This window comes from Purpureocillium lilacinum (genome assembly GCF_023168085.1).
Source record: "Purpureocillium lilacinum CBS 284.36 DNA, scaffold_3, whole genome shotgun sequence".
Classification (NCBI taxonomy): domain Eukaryota; kingdom Fungi; phylum Ascomycota; class Sordariomycetes; order Hypocreales; family Ophiocordycipitaceae; genus Purpureocillium; species Purpureocillium lilacinum.
Window position 1 is genome coordinate 3,310,819 of NW_027072113.1, and position 14,876 is coordinate 3,325,694.

Consider the following 14,876-nt stretch of genomic DNA (forward strand, 5'->3'; position numbering starts at 1 on the left):
AGCAGAGGTGGAATGAACTTTGGTAATCATTTAGACCGTGACCATTATATCTCGAAGGCCAGGATCGGTTGCCCCCACCGGCCAACCGACCATGCAATGAAACACAATGAATCGTGACTCCGCGCACCGGGTTTCGTCAAAAACGTCCCACCCACACGCTCTTCTCTCCTCTCCTCTAGTACCGCTTGCCGTCGCGCAGGGTGTCGGCAAACTCCTCCAGGGGACTCCGCAGCAGCTTGGTCTCCTTCCACAGGTTGGGGGTCAGGAAGCCGTAGGTGTTGGAGACGGCGACGAAGACGGCCTTGAGGGTGTTCTCGAGGGTCTTGGTGGAGCCGGCGGACGACGTGTAGGCGTCCTCGACACCAGCGAGCTGGAGGAAGCGCTTGACGGCGGGGGAGGCAACGAGGCCAGTACCACGGGGGGCAGGGATCAGCTGGAACACATGTTAGCCTTGCCGCTGGGAAACCACACAGGTCTGCTGCCCTGATCTTGGGTGGTGTATTCGACCACCCCAAGACGACCGGCTACCGTGCAGAGACGGGAAGGATAAGACGTACGCGAACGGTGACGGAACCGCACTTGCCGCTCTGCTTGCAGGGCAGAGAGTGAGGCTGACCGAGGTTGGTGCCCCAGTAGCCGCGGCGGACGGGGATGACGGAAAGCTTGGCGATGATGATGGCGGCGCGGATAGCGGTCGCGACTTCCTTGGAGGTCTTGATGCCGAGGCCGACGTGGCCCTCAGAGTCGCCGATGATGACGACGGCCTTGAAGCGTGTGCGCTGACCGGCACGGGTCTGCTTCTGGACGGGCTTGATCTGTAGATGGCAAAATGCCGTGTCAGCGCGGGTTCTTTCTCTCCCTTTCCGGTGGTTGGAACGCCATGGCCACTGCAAGAATTGCGATCGCTCCAACTCTGACAATTCCTCCAGTTCCGTCGTAATTCCACCCTCCTCTTTTCCTCGTCCCCTTCCCGGACGTCGCGTCGCAATTCTTGCAGTAAACCCATGTGCGTCCAATATTCCACCGTCGTGTGTGTGTGATGGGTTCACGGGCTTCGCGTTCGCACCTTCATGACCTCGTCCTTGAGCTTGGGCAGGAAGTTGTCGACGATCTGGAACTCCTTGATGGGCAGGGAGTGCAGGTAGATCTCCTCCATGCTGTTGATCTTGCCGGCCTTGACCAGGCGGCCGAGCTTGGTGACGGGCTGCCACTCCTTCTCCTCGGACTTGCCGCCGCGACGGCCACGACCACGGCCACGGCCACGACCGCGGTCACCACCTCGGGATCCGAAACCGCCGCCACGAGCTCCACGGTCAGCCATGTTGATTGATGTGTGTAGTGTCGTCGTCGAAGGGGGAGATTCGGCGCGGCGCTGCGGGTGTTAGTTGTTGTGCGGGTTGGAGGGATCCGGAGCGTGGTGGTAACTTTTTGCGCTGGCGGGGTGGATTCGACTCGCTCTCTGCACTGGGGGAATTTTTCGGGTGCGCTTGGGTTAGACGAGCCCTAATGGCTTTTCGTGTGGCTGGAATTTCTGTGGCCGCCTCATTGGCGAACCACGCACAAAGAAAAGCGGGTCAACGTCCACCTCACCTAGGTCAGCGAGGTGGGTCATCTTGCATCTCGGTGTGGTTTCGGTGAGCCTATGATATCACAGGACGCTTCACTTGGGCGCAATGTCACAGATTGGACCGATTTTCAAGGTGGTACCATATACCGCGCAATGAGTGCAAACAAAATGCTCTTTACTACTGCGGCGGTTTCATACACAGATCGCGTGTTCGAGAATGAAGCAGGGGAACAGGAGGCGAGATGCCATGGTCATGAAACGGAGGTTACGGACAGAGGTTTCATGACCGAAAGCGCAGAAGAAGTTCAAGGATAGGGGAGAGGGTATCGTGACTTGAATTACAATCGCATAGCCCGGTTTGCGAACGCAAACATGCTGCCACCATCTCCGCCAGCTCACTCCGTCTTCCAGATCAGGTTGTCCGACGGTCGGACTCGCTGAGCCCACTCCCTACTCATGGTTAGCATCTTCGGTATTGGATTGGATTCGAGGTGTGCGCTCACGTCCAGCTTCCATCATAGACCCGTCGCTTCTCAGGAGAACCGTATCCCGCAACCTCCAGGCCAGTCTCGATGACACACGCGGTTACGCCCGTGCCGCAGCTGGAGATGATGGGCTTCTCCGGGTCCACGCCCTTCTCCTTGAAGACGGTCCGCAGCTTATCAGCGGGGAGGAAAGCCTTCGTTTGGGGGTCCAGCACGACACTGAAGGGGACACTGATGGATCCCGGCAAGTGTCCAGAGGACAGACCCTCCCGAGGCTCAGGGTCCTTGCCCGTGAAGCGGCCGTTAGGCCGGGCATCAAGGACCTGGATGCCCTCGGCACCCTCCTTGTTGTGGTCCTGGGCCACCTCCTTGACATCTTCGAAGCTTGCCACCTTGGATGCGTCAAACTCAGGGATGGGATAGGGGCAGCACTCGACGCTGTACAGCTCTCCGGACTCGGTGGGCAGGCCCTCCTCCACCCATAGCCTGAAGTTGTTGAGGATGTGGACGTTCTGGTGGCCAAAGACCTTGAGCGTCCAACCGACGCGGGGCGCACTGAAGATGCCGAGCTCCTTGGTGTCGTAGACAACGACGACGTCCTCCTTGCGGATGCCGAGCTCGCTCATGGCGGCGGCGAAGCGCTTGGCGTCGGGCAGCATGTGAGGATAGGGGCTGCGCTTATCAATGACCTTGTCGAGGTCGAAGAAGCGGGCCTTGGGGATGCGCTGCTCCCGGAAGGTCTGGATACCGGTCCGCTCATCGTTGGGCAGGAACCAGGAGGCGCACAGAGGAATGACGCGGGGGTCCGGGCTGATGGGGGAGGGCGGGTTCTTCTTGAGGGCATCTTGCAGCTCCTTGGGGGAAACCAGGTAGCTCGACAAGTTCCGGCGGGAAGCCATGGTTGCGCGGAACGCCCGTGACGGCCCCCAGTGGGCGAGGCCTACTCGCGTGGTACGGCCGACAGCGACGAATGCCATTGCGCTGCGTGGTAGAGAGTCGTTCGCGCCTCGGCCAGCGGCGGACCTGCAGGATGATGCACAGGTCCAAGCAGCGGTGGTGGCGCCGACGACGGAGAGCTCGGTGATGGCGAGACGGGCGGTCCCAATCCGGGTCGTCCCTACGCACCGCGGGCGCAAGAAAGCTCGGCCGTCAGTAATATGGGATGCGGGGTATGGACGGTAAAAACCGAGCTAAGAGCCAGCCCTCGGGGCGTGTCGAGGTGGTGGAGCGAAGGGTGAGTTTGGAGGTTTGCTTCGTGACCTGAGTTTGACACCACCACTTGCCAGGGCAGGAAAGAGAGCTTCTGGCGCTCGTCACCTTTTTGGGGGGGGCGCTATCGGTGCTGACGGGGTGAGCACGCGGCGGTGGGTGGCTTGGGTGGGATGAACTGGATGGCTGGAACCTCTCCTCTCCAAAAGCCAGCGAGCTCCAGGGGAGCTGTGACCAATCATCCCGCCCACACGCCAGGGACCCTGGGGCCCACTGCGGAGCGACACGGAGCTTCCAGGGTGAGTCGCGAGTGGAGCGCCGCCTGTCGAAACCGCTGTAAACTTAACCTACACACACTGGAGACGTCAACACAGCAACAACGACAACAACAGCAGAGCGGCACCGGCAGCATCACGCCGCCAGCCCGTCCCCCTCATGAAGGTCACCATCAAGGAGTGGAACGCCGTCGCCACCTGGCGATGGGACATCCCGGAAGACGACGTCTGCGGCATCTGCCAGGTCCACTTTGATGGGACGTGTCCGACCTGCAAATACCCTGGCGACGACTGCAGCCTGCGTGAGCCACGCCGTCTTCACATGCTTCGATCTGTCCCCGCGCTGACCCGTGCTTCCCTCAGTGTCTGGCAAGTGCGGCCACAACTTTCATATGGTATGCCGTCCCCTGAATCGCGATCGCGCAAAGGGCCTTGTTGACAACCGTCTCTACCGCAGCACTGCATCATGGAGTGGATAAAACAAGACTCTGCCCGCGGCCAGTGCCCCATGTGCCGACAACGTAAGACGACTTCACTTCTTCAACACGAGCTGTCCTTGAACCTAACCTGTTGCTCGCAGCGTTCGAATGGGCCGACCAGGCTAATGAGTCAACGACATCTGGGCAAGAGTAAACGCGACCTACGCCCTGCAGGAGTTCTCTTATGCACTTCATGAACAACTCATAGCGCAGCGACACGATAGAGGCGCAACTTTCGATGCATTCGTAAAGCCGTCTCGTCGTTCTACCTATTCATTACACTCTATCCTTTCCGACATCATGGCCTCATTTTCGACGTGTGTCTTGCAACGAAAAGCCCCAGCGGCCGTCTAGGACTCTGGGACGTAAACGCCATCCTTGCACAGTACCACCACCTTTTTGAAGAACCGCCGCCACTCCAGCGGATCTCCTTTTATCTTTACGAACCGCACGTCGAGGACCTCGGTGCCATCGGGCAGCGGCTGCTTGTCGATGTTGATCTCGCCGTGCAGGCTCTGCTGGCGCCCGTCGACAGCCTTGACCTTGATCTGGGCGATGGGGCTGCCGTGAAGGTTCGGCGAGACGGGGCCGAGCGGCACGTTGAGCTGATGCAACGCGCCCCCGAGCATCTGCACAAGGTGCGTAGGAGGCACGTGGGAGAAGAAACGCGTCAGGGACTCTGGAGGGCAGATGTCGCGGAAGCGACGAGCCTGCTGCGTCAACGACATGGACGGTCCCGGTGTGTGAGAGAATTGCGACATCGAGGGTTCGTCTGCGAGGGTGCTGAGCACCATGCGGCGGGCGTCGGAGGCACGCGAGGGAAGGGAGGAGGCTGGCATGGCCATGGATCGGAGGACCGGCTGCTCCCAGTCCCAGTCCTTGTCGGTTATAGGGGTCTCGGGTTGTGTCGATGAAAACTTGCCGGCATTCAAGCCGGTGTCGACATCCATATCATCGACGCTCGGTGCTTGTCTTTGTGAAGCCGAAGGCCGTTGGCTGAAGTCGACGCGAAGGTTCTCGAGCATCTGTGTGGCGAGGTGGATGGGGTCGGAGACCTTGCCGTCGGCAGTGAGGAGCGGGTTGTGTCTAGTATACCAAGGGTGCTGGCGCACCTGTTGGAAACTGAATCGCTTCGCGGGATCGATAGACATCATGCCTCGCAATAGGGAGAGAGCCTCCGGCGGTGCCCGTTCCCACAGCGCGTCGGTGCTATGGCCGTGATTCCGCGTGTACTCGCTAAACTCCCAGCTGCTGGGCGATGGTTCATCCCAGGGCGTGTTGCCGACGAGCAGCACGAAGAGGATGACGCCGCAGGACCACAGGTCGGCCAGGTCAGGCGAGTATTTGCTGGCACCGGGTGCTTTCCTGTCGGGCGCCCTGCCGCAGGCGAGGATCTCGGGGGCGATGTAGGGAGGGCTCCCACACAAGGTGGAGCTGGTCTTGCGCTGGCCCTTGTACTCGAACATGGTGGCCATGCCAAAGTCGGCGAGCTTGAGGCTGCCCTCGGCCGAGAGGAGGATGTTCTCGGGCTTCAGGTCGCGGTGGGCGACGCCCTTGGAGTGCATGAAGCTGACGCCGCCGACGAGCTGGATGAAGTAGAGCTGGGCAATGTCCTGGCGGACGCCAACGTCGGCCTCGATCTTGTCGAAGAGGTCGCCGCCCTCGGCAAACTCCATGGCGATCCAGCGCCAGACGGGGTCCTCGCCCGAGGCGAACCACTCGATGACGTTGGGGTGCTGGCCGATGTGGGAGTGGAGCGATACCTCCATGGCCAGCTGCTTGGCCGAGATGCGGCCCTGCTTGGTCGCATAGCCCTTGTGGATGAGCTTGACGGCGAAGACGGGCGTCGGCGAGTCGAGGGGGATGGCTTTCTTGATGCTGGGGTTTTGCACATGTCAGTCCGCAGCGGCGTCTCGAGGGATGGGCATGGAGAGAACTCACGAGGCATAGGCGCCACGCCCGACGGTCTTGGAGACGATGCGAAAGGGCAGGTCCCGTGGTAAGGGATCCAGTTGAGACTGCATCGTGCCGAGATGTCAGTAGTGGTCATTGACAAGTGAGATCATGGGAGGACAAGTCCGGGATGTCGCTTGCGGTCCTTTTTCCAGGCAGCAGCAGCATCACCACCTTGGACCAGAAGCGCATGGCGGGGTCTGACCATGGGCACCATCGGACCCTGAGATCAGCTCCCAAGGACAATTACCGCCGGCACGGTCCGAAGGGTGTGGCAGCCGTCCATCAATGGCTGTGAAAACACACGGAATGTTTGTTACTCACCATCTTGGCTGGGCAACTCGCTCCTCTCACTTTCACGCTTCCAACCCGCCCTTCGAACGCCTTTGCCTCTGCTCCCCGCGCGCGTGTGAGGCTTACACAGTGAAGAGAGCGGAGCGCCGCCAATAAGGGGAGACGTCGTGCTGTGCGCGCGTACAAACAACAAAGCTGGCGTCTGCAACGAAATCTCGTGGTGATTCGACCGTGAACGGAGGTCGCGTCGGGGCGCGTCCGACCGCGTAAAGCTGCAACCGGACGTGTATGGCGTGGTGTGTCGGGTTGCTTTTGGTGGTGGCCGTGGCTTGTGTGGCCGTCCACAAGGGAGCAGCACTAACACCAAGGCGTCGTGCTCTCACACGCAATGGTTGGTTGGCCGGCCGTCGCCATGGAGCACGTCGTGCGGGTGCCTGCATCGCCTACAGCGCCCCATCGCCACCTCCCAAGCGCCACCCCATCTCCACCGGGCCCCTACCTGTGGGCAGCCAGCAGCCCAGCCCAGCCCCACGCGTGCCCGCGAAACCCGCCTACGCGTGCCGCCGCGCACTGGGTGATGGCTCCCTGTGACTGGGTGGATGGCGATTTGACGCAGTCGGGAGGTGGCCCTGGTTTCAACGTCCTGGCCAGCCGCCGCCATTCATTGGCCCGGCCGTGTCGCTGCCCCGTCCCGTTGCTGCGGCAAACAAAACACAGCGACGCCGAATGCGCCGCGACCAGCACGCCGGCCCCTTCGCCTGGCAGACTGCCGGACCTGAGGGAGAACAGCGAGAGGGAAACCTGTCGACGGACAGACGCTACAAAAACAAGACGCACGCACTCGCACGCAGGCCTTCCCTAGCGAGCCTCTCCCGCAACGCCGCCGCCCCAAAACAGAGTTTCCTAGACCACCCCCGGTGCATTCCTCTCCCTTGTTACCAATCCGTCCGTCCTCGTCCCCATCACCACCACCATCAGCCAGCCAGCTGCCTTGCTCTTCCACATCTCCGCCCTGCGCCTTTCCTCAGCTCAGCCTGCTGTCTCGGCCGCTCCTGTCGTCCTTGGCAATTCCTGGCACTCGTCGCTTCGTCTGCCGTGTCCTCTCTCGACTGCATCCCGGCGTCGTCCTTGTTTAAACCCCCGTCCCCTGCCTCACAGAGCAGCCTCTTGCCGCATAGCTATGGATTACGCCATGGACAGCCAAAATTCCGCTCCCGGCAGCGTCCAGGCCGCCAAGCTCAATGGCTCCCGCAAGGGCCCCGACTCCCAGAGCGTCACCAAGAGGTTCGTCCGTCCGCCGGGCCATGTCTAACTCCCCTCTCATCCATCCTGTACCGGAAATGTTGTCTAACCCGCGCCCTCGCGATAGGTTGCAAACCGAGCTGATGACGCTCATGACCTCGCCTGCGCCCGGCGTCTCCGCGTTCCCTTCGGCGGACGGAAACCTGCTCTCTTGGACCGCCACCATTGAAGGTCCCGACGATACCCCGTACGCCGGCTTGACCTTCAAGCTGAGCTTCGCCTTCCCCTCCAACTACCCATACGCGGCTCCCACCGTCCTCTTCAAGACGCCCATCTACCACCCCAACGTGGACTTTTCCGGCCGCATCTGCCTAGACATCCTCAAGGACAAGTGGACGGCCGCCTACAACATCCAGACGGTGCTGCTGAGCTTGCAGAGCTTGCTCGGCGAGCCCAACAAGTGAGTCCCTGCAAAAGACCCGCGTTGGCCCTTGCGTGAACCTGTTTGCTGACTCTCCGCGACAGCGCGTCTCCCTTGAATGGCGAGGCTGCTGAGCTCTGGGACAAGGACCCTCAAGAGTTCAAGACCAAGGTCCTGGCGCGACACCGGGATGTTGAGGACGAGTAGCGGGATGTGACGGGGTCAGGCATTGCATTTGTTGTTCCACTAGGAGAATTGGAGTCCTCGGGTTGTATACCATTTGGTCGTTTACTGTCACGCCTCGGGATTGCGCTTTGGGCGTTCCGCACGAGCTGGAAAGGGTTCTTGTCTCCCGCGGGCATGAGACAGGTGGCAGTCATCAAGCGAAGTCTATTGACGATGGAAGGCGTTCCCCATCACAATAGATTCAAAGCAAGCCAGAAAGCATTTACTCTTTTCCCTCGCCAATAACCCCGGCCCCCGTTTCAATCCCAGCCCTCGTAGTGTCCTGACATCAGCGCCGTCGGGTGCATCGCTCGCATCGGCAACAGAGCCAGCGAGAGTGGTTCGGGTTCAAAGCCTTGATCACATTTCCCTCTGTATTTTCAGCGTGAAAAGCTAGAACAGCCGGTTGCAACTCCAAAATGCCATGCCACACCCGAAGAACCAGTCCCAACAGAGAAACGTCTTTTTGCTCTATTCCTCAACGACAACCGTGGGGAGGCCCTTGGGGTTCTTGACGTTCACCGCCTGCACGTAGCTGTACAGCTTCTCCTTGGCGTCCTCCTCGTCGTTTCGTCGTCGGGAAATTCGGATGCGCAGTCTGTAGGCAACGCCCTTGATGCCGCACTCCCAGACCTTCTTGTTGAGCTGGGGGTCCAGGCGGACGTCGGTGGTGCCCTGAAGAGCAAGGTCAGCATTATGGCTCTGGGTTCCTTGTGTGCCCTCTCCCATGGATTGGGCCGGCGCCAATCGGGCAAGAGGTTGGGATCTCGTCGGGTAGTCGTACCATAGCCTGAGTGGCGAAAGCCTTGATCTCCTTGATGGCACGAGGAGCGCGCTTCTTGAAGGAGACACCATGTAACTGTTGATCGAAGCAGTTAGCCCATAATCCTTTGCTGCCGCCTCGATGCGTCCCAACTCGTCGCTGGTCCGTCGTCAATCGCAGGCCAGAACGTACTCTCTTGTGCATGTGGATGGTGTACTCGCGGGCGACAACGTCCGCAATGGCGGAGCGCTGAGGCTTGCCGGCAGGCTTCTTTCCCTTCGTCGTGGACGACATTTCTGGATTGGGCTTCTGTCAGTCTCTCGATCTGCGGCGCGGCGGTATTGTGCTGTTCGAAGAGAGTATTGCAAAGGTCAAGAAACCTTTACGACTCGTGCGGCGAAGGGAGAAAGGCGTTTGAGGGCGAGCGGCTCGTACCTGCGGATCGTCTCTGGTCACGGTTGGCGATGAGGAGTTGTGATGTCGGAGTGCCAAATTCCGCAAATTCTTTGTGCGTAGGGCAGGCTCGAATTGTGGTGGTGGGGATGTAGCGAGCCAATGAGGCGAAGGTGGACCCCCAACTGTTCATCGAGTCACGTGCTATCGGTACGTACCCGCAAGACTGGCAAGACTGGACCCAATTCGTTCAACTGGGGTCCCGGCAGCTGGCAGCTCGATCCACGCTTGACGCCGCCCAATCTGTTTACGACCGACTGCCTCTGGGTCTCAGAAACAGCCGACTGCATTCCAACCGCTGCTGCGGACGACCCGGTGCTACCAAGCTCCTGCGCAGCGCTGCCGCTCGTTTTTGCATCATCACAGCCAACTCTCACGCAGGACCGGGCTGTCCGTCGCCGCGTGGTACGACCAAGGAGGCGGCAAATTGCGAGAGCCATTATCAGGAGGCATCGTGAAACGTGGGACCGCCCGCCCGACAGCCACCGTGTTTTCCTCATCATCAATCGAGCAACCAGCCGGCCTTCGCTTGCATCCTTCCTGACGTCAACAAACAAAACCTACCGAAACCGGCGATAATTTCTCGACGACGAAATGGCGGATACTCGCGACATGGCGGCGCCGTCGCCGCAGCCCGACCTCACGAGGAACAGGCTGCCGACGCTTTTCGAGGTGCTCAGCCGGCGCACGCTTCCGCCCGTCGACTTGTTTTCGTTTTACATCTACATGCGAGACCAGCAGCGGTCGGTGGACTACCTGGATTTCTGGTGAGTCGGCGCCGATGACAGTCCGATGTGGCCCTTTGCTGACCGTGCCTCAGGTTGGACGTAGCGCAACACATGTCGTTGTGTCGTCATTATGTGCGCGAACTTCGACGTTCTGTTCTCGTCGCTACGCCCGACATGGAGAAGAACGGCTCCAAGCGGTCGTCCATGATCCTCGAACAGATGGGCGACCTGGAGCCGCGCGCAGCCGGTCCGTCCATGTTCTCAACGGAAAAGGAGCGAAACCAGGATGCGCAGATGTCGGCGTTCCTGCGTGAGGACCAAAGCCACGACTCGCCCCAGAGCGGCTCCGGCCCCATGCGACCAAGCCCCAAATTCAGCAGTCCGCGCGACGTGACCGACTCGAACTCGCCCTCTCACACTGTAAATCGTCAGGATATCAGAGCGTCCGCGGAGAAGATCCTGTACACGTTCCTCCTCCCTGGAGCCGAGCGAGAGATCACGCTCCCGGGCTCCATCACGCATGACGTGACGACCGCGATTGAGGAGCAGGGCCGCGACGACCCAGAAGTTTTCGACGTCGCCAAAGACTACGTCTTCCAGGCCATGGAGCGCGACGCCTTCCCGGGCTTCCTGCGCATGAAGGCACTGGGCAACCTGATTCCGCCGACACTGGTCATGCGCTTGATAATCGGCTTGGTCTCCATGTTTGGTGCTTTCTGGGCGGCTTTCATTCTCATCTTCCTCGACAAGTCGCGCGCAACGAAGTGCTGGGTGAGTTTCCCTTTTCACTGTATGCTGAGCTGGCTCGCTGACATCTTCGCAGCTCATCCTGCCATTCTCCGTTGGCGTCTATTTCCTGGCGTCGTATCAGTATTCCTTGGATCCAATCATGGCGTTGGTCGGCCTCAGCGAGTACACGCCTTTCAACTTTTCGCGGGTCCGCGAGCCTTACGTCCGCCAGCTCCTGGCCAAGCGCGCCGTCATGGTTTTGGCCGTCACGGCTCTCATCGATGCGGCACTTTGCGTTCTCTTCATTCTCGTCCCGGGCAAGCGTCTCTGAGCCGTTGCCCGTCTTCGATTGCTATACCGGGCGTTGCACCGGCCTTCTCGCGAAGCCATCTCTGGAAGATGGCGCCGGGGTTCATACCCCATTTACGACCGTCATGAGCGTTTTCAAGTTTCCCCTGTGCACCGAATGCCAGGCTGCGGGCGTCTGGCTGTTCCCTCATTGAGCATATTTCCTTGCTATTGTATCGCTTGTTTCGCTTGCAGCATGACGCTGTGTAATTCGCATTCGACGGATATTTGCGCGTCTGTCACGGAGTAAAGGGCTGACCTTTTTTCACTTTCAAAAATCTCCTTGACACGCGATGGGCAAGCAAAGGAGGGTAGTGTAGTGACTATTACACCACGTGAATGGTCATGTTGTGTCTAATATTTCGTCTGCGTCGTGATCAGTCATGCTGTCTGGCCCCCAAAGATCTATTCATGAGCCTCATCGCCCAAGAGTCGCGCCACCCATACTAAATCTTCCGTTTACTAACCCGCTTCTTCTGCTCTTCTCCCGTGGGCTCGTCGAGCTCCATAGTTTCGTCACCCTCCAGGTTGCCTGTTTCAAGCATGGACCGCTTGTTCAACGCTCGTCTGGGCAGGCCGTCGCGGCCGTGCTGGTCACCTTTCTTCTCGACCTCGCCGAGGAGCCGTTGCATCTTGTCGTCTGTGGCACGCTTCTCCTTTGCGCGTGCAACGGCATTGGCGCGGATGGCATTGATTTGAGCATCGATGTCATCAAGTGTGGTGGTGCAACGGTCGGACCACGTGCTGAGGGCGGCAACCAGGCCAGGGATGGCACCAGGTTGCAGATCCCGCAGGGGAGCTATACTCGTCACCTCGACGGCCTGCCGGACAGGATCGAGCGTGGCGTGCAGGAGGCCATCGTACACGGCCTTGACAACAAGGTCCTCGAGCTCGCGAGCCGATGACAAGCCTAGGGCATCCTGTAGCGCATCGTAGGTAAGGTTTGACCGGTCGCGCGCCAAGGTCAGGAGGGACAGTTGGCGCAGCTTGCGGTTCTGGGCATCGTTGAGGGGTGGAAGTTTGGAGGACTCGGCGCGGTATGACTGATACGTGCCGTAGGAGAAAGTCTGGAGGAGGGCGAGGTGCGAGGCGTACTCGGGAGAGCTAGAGAGGGCTTGGACCTGGGGCGTCTGGAGGAGCTCGGCGAAGACGAAGGTGTTTGGGGCCGAGGTGGCGCGCGTGACGAGGTCGGCGGCGGCGCGGGGGGAGGTGGCCGACTTGGAGAGAGCGAGGAACGGCTACGAGCAGACACGGTTAGACACGCCACAGTGAGGCATTCACGATATCACTAGGGGAGCAGGGGACGTACCTCGAGGGCGTTGAGAGCCTTGGTCTGCTCCATGGCGGCGATGGCACGAGGTGGGGTGGTGGTGGCAGGCTGGGGAGCAGGCTGCAGCCTCGCCTTGGCCTGCTGGGCTGGCCGCGCGCAGGGACTCGACTCGTCTGCTGGCCCTGGCACGCGTGGGAAAACCGTAGAGCGGTGAAGACGTCGTATGGGCGATGAGACCGAGCCTTCGTCTGCTAGGCTGGGGGGCGAGCGGTAAGGACGGGCTGGCTTGGTGGTGGGTGATAGTCGATGTGTCAGGCGTGTTTGAGTGGTGGTGAAGCTGGCTCGGGCCTCTGGTGCGGGCAGTGGGAGCTGGGGGGATTGGAGGTGGTGCAGGTGTTGCCTGCAAGCCCGCTGGACGGCCCGCGGGGCTACAGCACCTGTCTCGGCTGAGAACGGGGTCCGACCTCGCCAAATTTGCATTGGCGCTGTGGGGCAGCTGCCGTGGTGGAGAGGGGACGGGGGATCAGCGGGAAGGTTGGTACGTATCTGCTCACATCCTCCCGCAGGCGCGACTGCCCGCCAGGCGCTGCAACTGCCAGCGCCTCGCCGTTGAAACGGGTCCCAGTAGCCGCCACCTGGGACGTTTACGGCGCGCTGGCGATGTTTCGAGGGGCCGGCCAGTCGACGACGGCCGTCCGGCCTGCAACAGTGCTGAAACGGGGCAAGCCACGCGCGCCGTGCCTTACTTCAGCCTGTACTCGGAGTCTTTCGCGAAATGTCAGAGACTCATTTCCTACATGTCAAGTACGAGGCGCCTTGAGCATTGAAGCTTTACGAAGTGGGGGGGACCATCACGACGACGGGCTGTAATGCATGTCGGGGTGATACGCGGGCCGGCTCTGTTGAAGGGCGGACAACACGGAACACGGCAGCGCAGAGGCGCTTGCATGGTGACTGATATAGTCTCGGAAGTGACGCATTGTGCAATGGCCGCGGGCTTGCTGCACAAGTCAGCTTGCAGCGTGAGCTCTAAGCGGCCCTCGGACGAGGCACGGCGGCGGCGCGGATAAGACTTGGTACGACGTGGGTGCTGTAGCACGCGAGACATGCTTGGAACTACTGTTAGTCCCCCAGGTTGTGGACTCCGCACGGCTACGGCACGGATACGTATGTATGCGCAGCGGCACGGTAAGCTGGTGGAGCGCAAAGTATCGGTGGCCCTGTCAGTTGAGTTGCTATTTCTGTTGTCTGACTGCTGAGCACACGCTGTCAAATGGATCCGAGGCTCACAGCCCTCTTCACCAACACAGACTACTAGTCGTCCCTGCGAAGCTACGGGGTGCGGTGCAAAGTACGGACAAGGTCGTTGGTGAAACGGCCAAGGGGCTTGAGCGCGCCGAGCGGGCTTCCCCGTCCTTTGTCGATTAGGGTTCGCGGTGGGCGGTGGTGCCGCGCCGCTTGTCCTGGATGTGAAACAGAGGGCCGAGGGTCGCCAAGAGGTGCGACGAGATTGCAACAGTCGGCCCAAGAAGAAGGGCTTTTGTTTGGCCCCAGCCAAGCAAGGTGACTTTCGTGGTCAGCGGTACGTTGCATAGGCGCGGCCAGCAGGTTGCTGAGTGGCTGGCCGGATGGCTGCTATTGTCTCGAAGGATTGAGACTGCATGCAGTGAGAGTGACGGTGGCCTTTTGCTTGACCCCCGCCTAATACCTCGAGAGAAGGTGGCAAGAGGGGAGGGGAGGATGTCACTGGCCGGCACTTGGTTGGGGCGATTGACTTTGAGCCGATGGTCGATTGATCAGATTATCCATCAGTGGACGGGGTCGCATAGCTGTGCCATACCTAGAACACCGGGACTGCGTGTTGAAAAAAGACAGGCGAAAATACTCTGTCGCAACGTCGAGGGAATGTTGGGACGGCGCCGAATTATCGCATCGCACCGACCACCCGGCCCTCGAGCGTGTGTGCCGAACGCAAGAGCCGTGCATCCGCTTACTCACTCTCAAATCTTCACCCATCGTCCTCCACCGCCATCACCACTGAAGGTGTCGTCGCCGGGTGTGTCTTTGGTCCAGACCCCACCTAGGGAGCCCTGCATCTCCCGCGGCTCGAGCCCTGTCGAGCGCTGTCCCTGCGCGCGCAGCCACCCGGCTCCGTCCATTCCGACCGGCAGGCCCGCCCGCAGGCGAAATGCTACAGTGCACCTGCCCTGTCCGGATCTCACACGGCTCTTCCAGGTTCCAGGTCGCTTCCAACAGTAGCCGGCGGGTGACCACCGCCCGCCCGCCCTAGAAAGTAGAGACCCTACCCAGGCCAGAGTCCCAGACCCCCCCGGCTGTCCCCATCCATCCGTCAATCCATCCATCCATCCCGATCCTATTCATCCCTCCACTGTTGCCCGCCGTTGCGTCCACCACAAAAGCCATCTTCTCCCACC

The 14,876-nt window shown here is 60.5% G+C and overlaps 8 protein-coding genes across 8 annotated transcripts; 3 read left to right on the plus strand and 5 right to left on the minus strand.

Annotated features, from left to right (window-relative positions):
- Window positions 1-175: 175 nt before the first annotated feature.
- PLICBS_004570 (40S ribosomal protein uS5) lies at window positions 176-1,321 on the minus strand (the record flags this gene model as incomplete). The annotated part of the gene is made up of 3 exons (XM_018326069.2): window positions 176-433; window positions 558-815; window positions 1,067-1,321. 3 exons carry the CDS (start codon window positions 1,319-1,321, stop codon window positions 176-178), a joined length of 771 nt encoding a protein of 256 aa, XP_018175821.1.
- A 641-nt stretch (window positions 1,322-1,962) lies between these two features.
- On the minus strand, window positions 1,963-2,951 carry PLICBS_004571 (uncharacterized protein; the record flags this gene model as incomplete). Its single annotated transcript, XM_018326068.1, has 2 exons — window positions 1,963-2,017; window positions 2,071-2,951. 2 exons carry the CDS (start codon window positions 2,949-2,951, stop codon window positions 1,963-1,965), a joined length of 936 nt encoding a protein of 311 aa, XP_018175820.1.
- Window positions 2,952-3,696: 745 nt separating this feature from the next.
- On the plus strand, window positions 3,697-4,169 carry PLICBS_004572 (ubiquitin-protein ligase Anaphase Promoting Complex; the record flags this gene model as incomplete). The annotated part of the gene is made up of 4 exons (XM_018326067.1): window positions 3,697-3,838; window positions 3,900-3,931; window positions 3,994-4,057; window positions 4,117-4,169. 4 exons carry the CDS (start codon window positions 3,697-3,699, stop codon window positions 4,167-4,169), a joined length of 291 nt encoding a protein of 96 aa, XP_018175819.1.
- Window positions 4,170-4,365: 196 nt separating this feature from the next.
- Window positions 4,366-6,039, minus strand: PLICBS_004573 (Chk1 protein kinase; the record flags this gene model as incomplete). The annotated part of the gene is made up of 2 exons (XM_018326066.2): window positions 4,366-5,893; window positions 5,957-6,039. 2 exons carry the CDS (start codon window positions 6,037-6,039, stop codon window positions 4,366-4,368), a joined length of 1,611 nt encoding a protein of 536 aa, XP_018175818.1.
- Window positions 6,040-7,454: 1,415 nt separating this feature from the next.
- PLICBS_004574 (ubiquitin-conjugating enzyme E2 11) lies at window positions 7,455-8,132 on the plus strand (the record flags this gene model as incomplete). Its single annotated transcript, XM_065600547.1, has 3 exons — window positions 7,455-7,546; window positions 7,632-7,964; window positions 8,030-8,132. 3 exons carry the CDS (start codon window positions 7,455-7,457, stop codon window positions 8,130-8,132), a joined length of 528 nt encoding a protein of 175 aa, XP_065456619.1.
- A 489-nt stretch (window positions 8,133-8,621) lies between these two features.
- On the minus strand, window positions 8,622-9,207 carry PLICBS_004575 (60S ribosomal protein eL31; the record flags this gene model as incomplete). Its single annotated transcript, XM_018326065.1, has 3 exons — window positions 8,622-8,825; window positions 8,935-9,009; window positions 9,106-9,207. 3 exons carry the CDS (start codon window positions 9,205-9,207, stop codon window positions 8,622-8,624), a joined length of 381 nt encoding a protein of 126 aa, XP_018175817.1.
- A 753-nt stretch (window positions 9,208-9,960) lies between these two features.
- Window positions 9,961-11,154, plus strand: PLICBS_004576 (Bud site selection protein, Revert to axial protein 1; the record flags this gene model as incomplete). Its single annotated transcript, XM_018326064.2, has 3 exons — window positions 9,961-10,133; window positions 10,187-10,865; window positions 10,918-11,154. 3 exons carry the CDS (start codon window positions 9,961-9,963, stop codon window positions 11,152-11,154), a joined length of 1,089 nt encoding a protein of 362 aa, XP_018175816.1.
- A 463-nt stretch (window positions 11,155-11,617) lies between these two features.
- Window positions 11,618-12,513, minus strand: PLICBS_004577 (uncharacterized protein; the record flags this gene model as incomplete). Its single annotated transcript, XM_018326063.2, has 2 exons — window positions 11,618-12,409; window positions 12,481-12,513. The coding sequence occupies 2 exons, from the start codon at window positions 12,511-12,513 to the stop codon at window positions 11,618-11,620; spliced, it is 825 nt and encodes a 274-aa protein (XP_018175815.2).
- Between the last annotated feature and the right edge of the window lie 2,363 nt (window positions 12,514-14,876).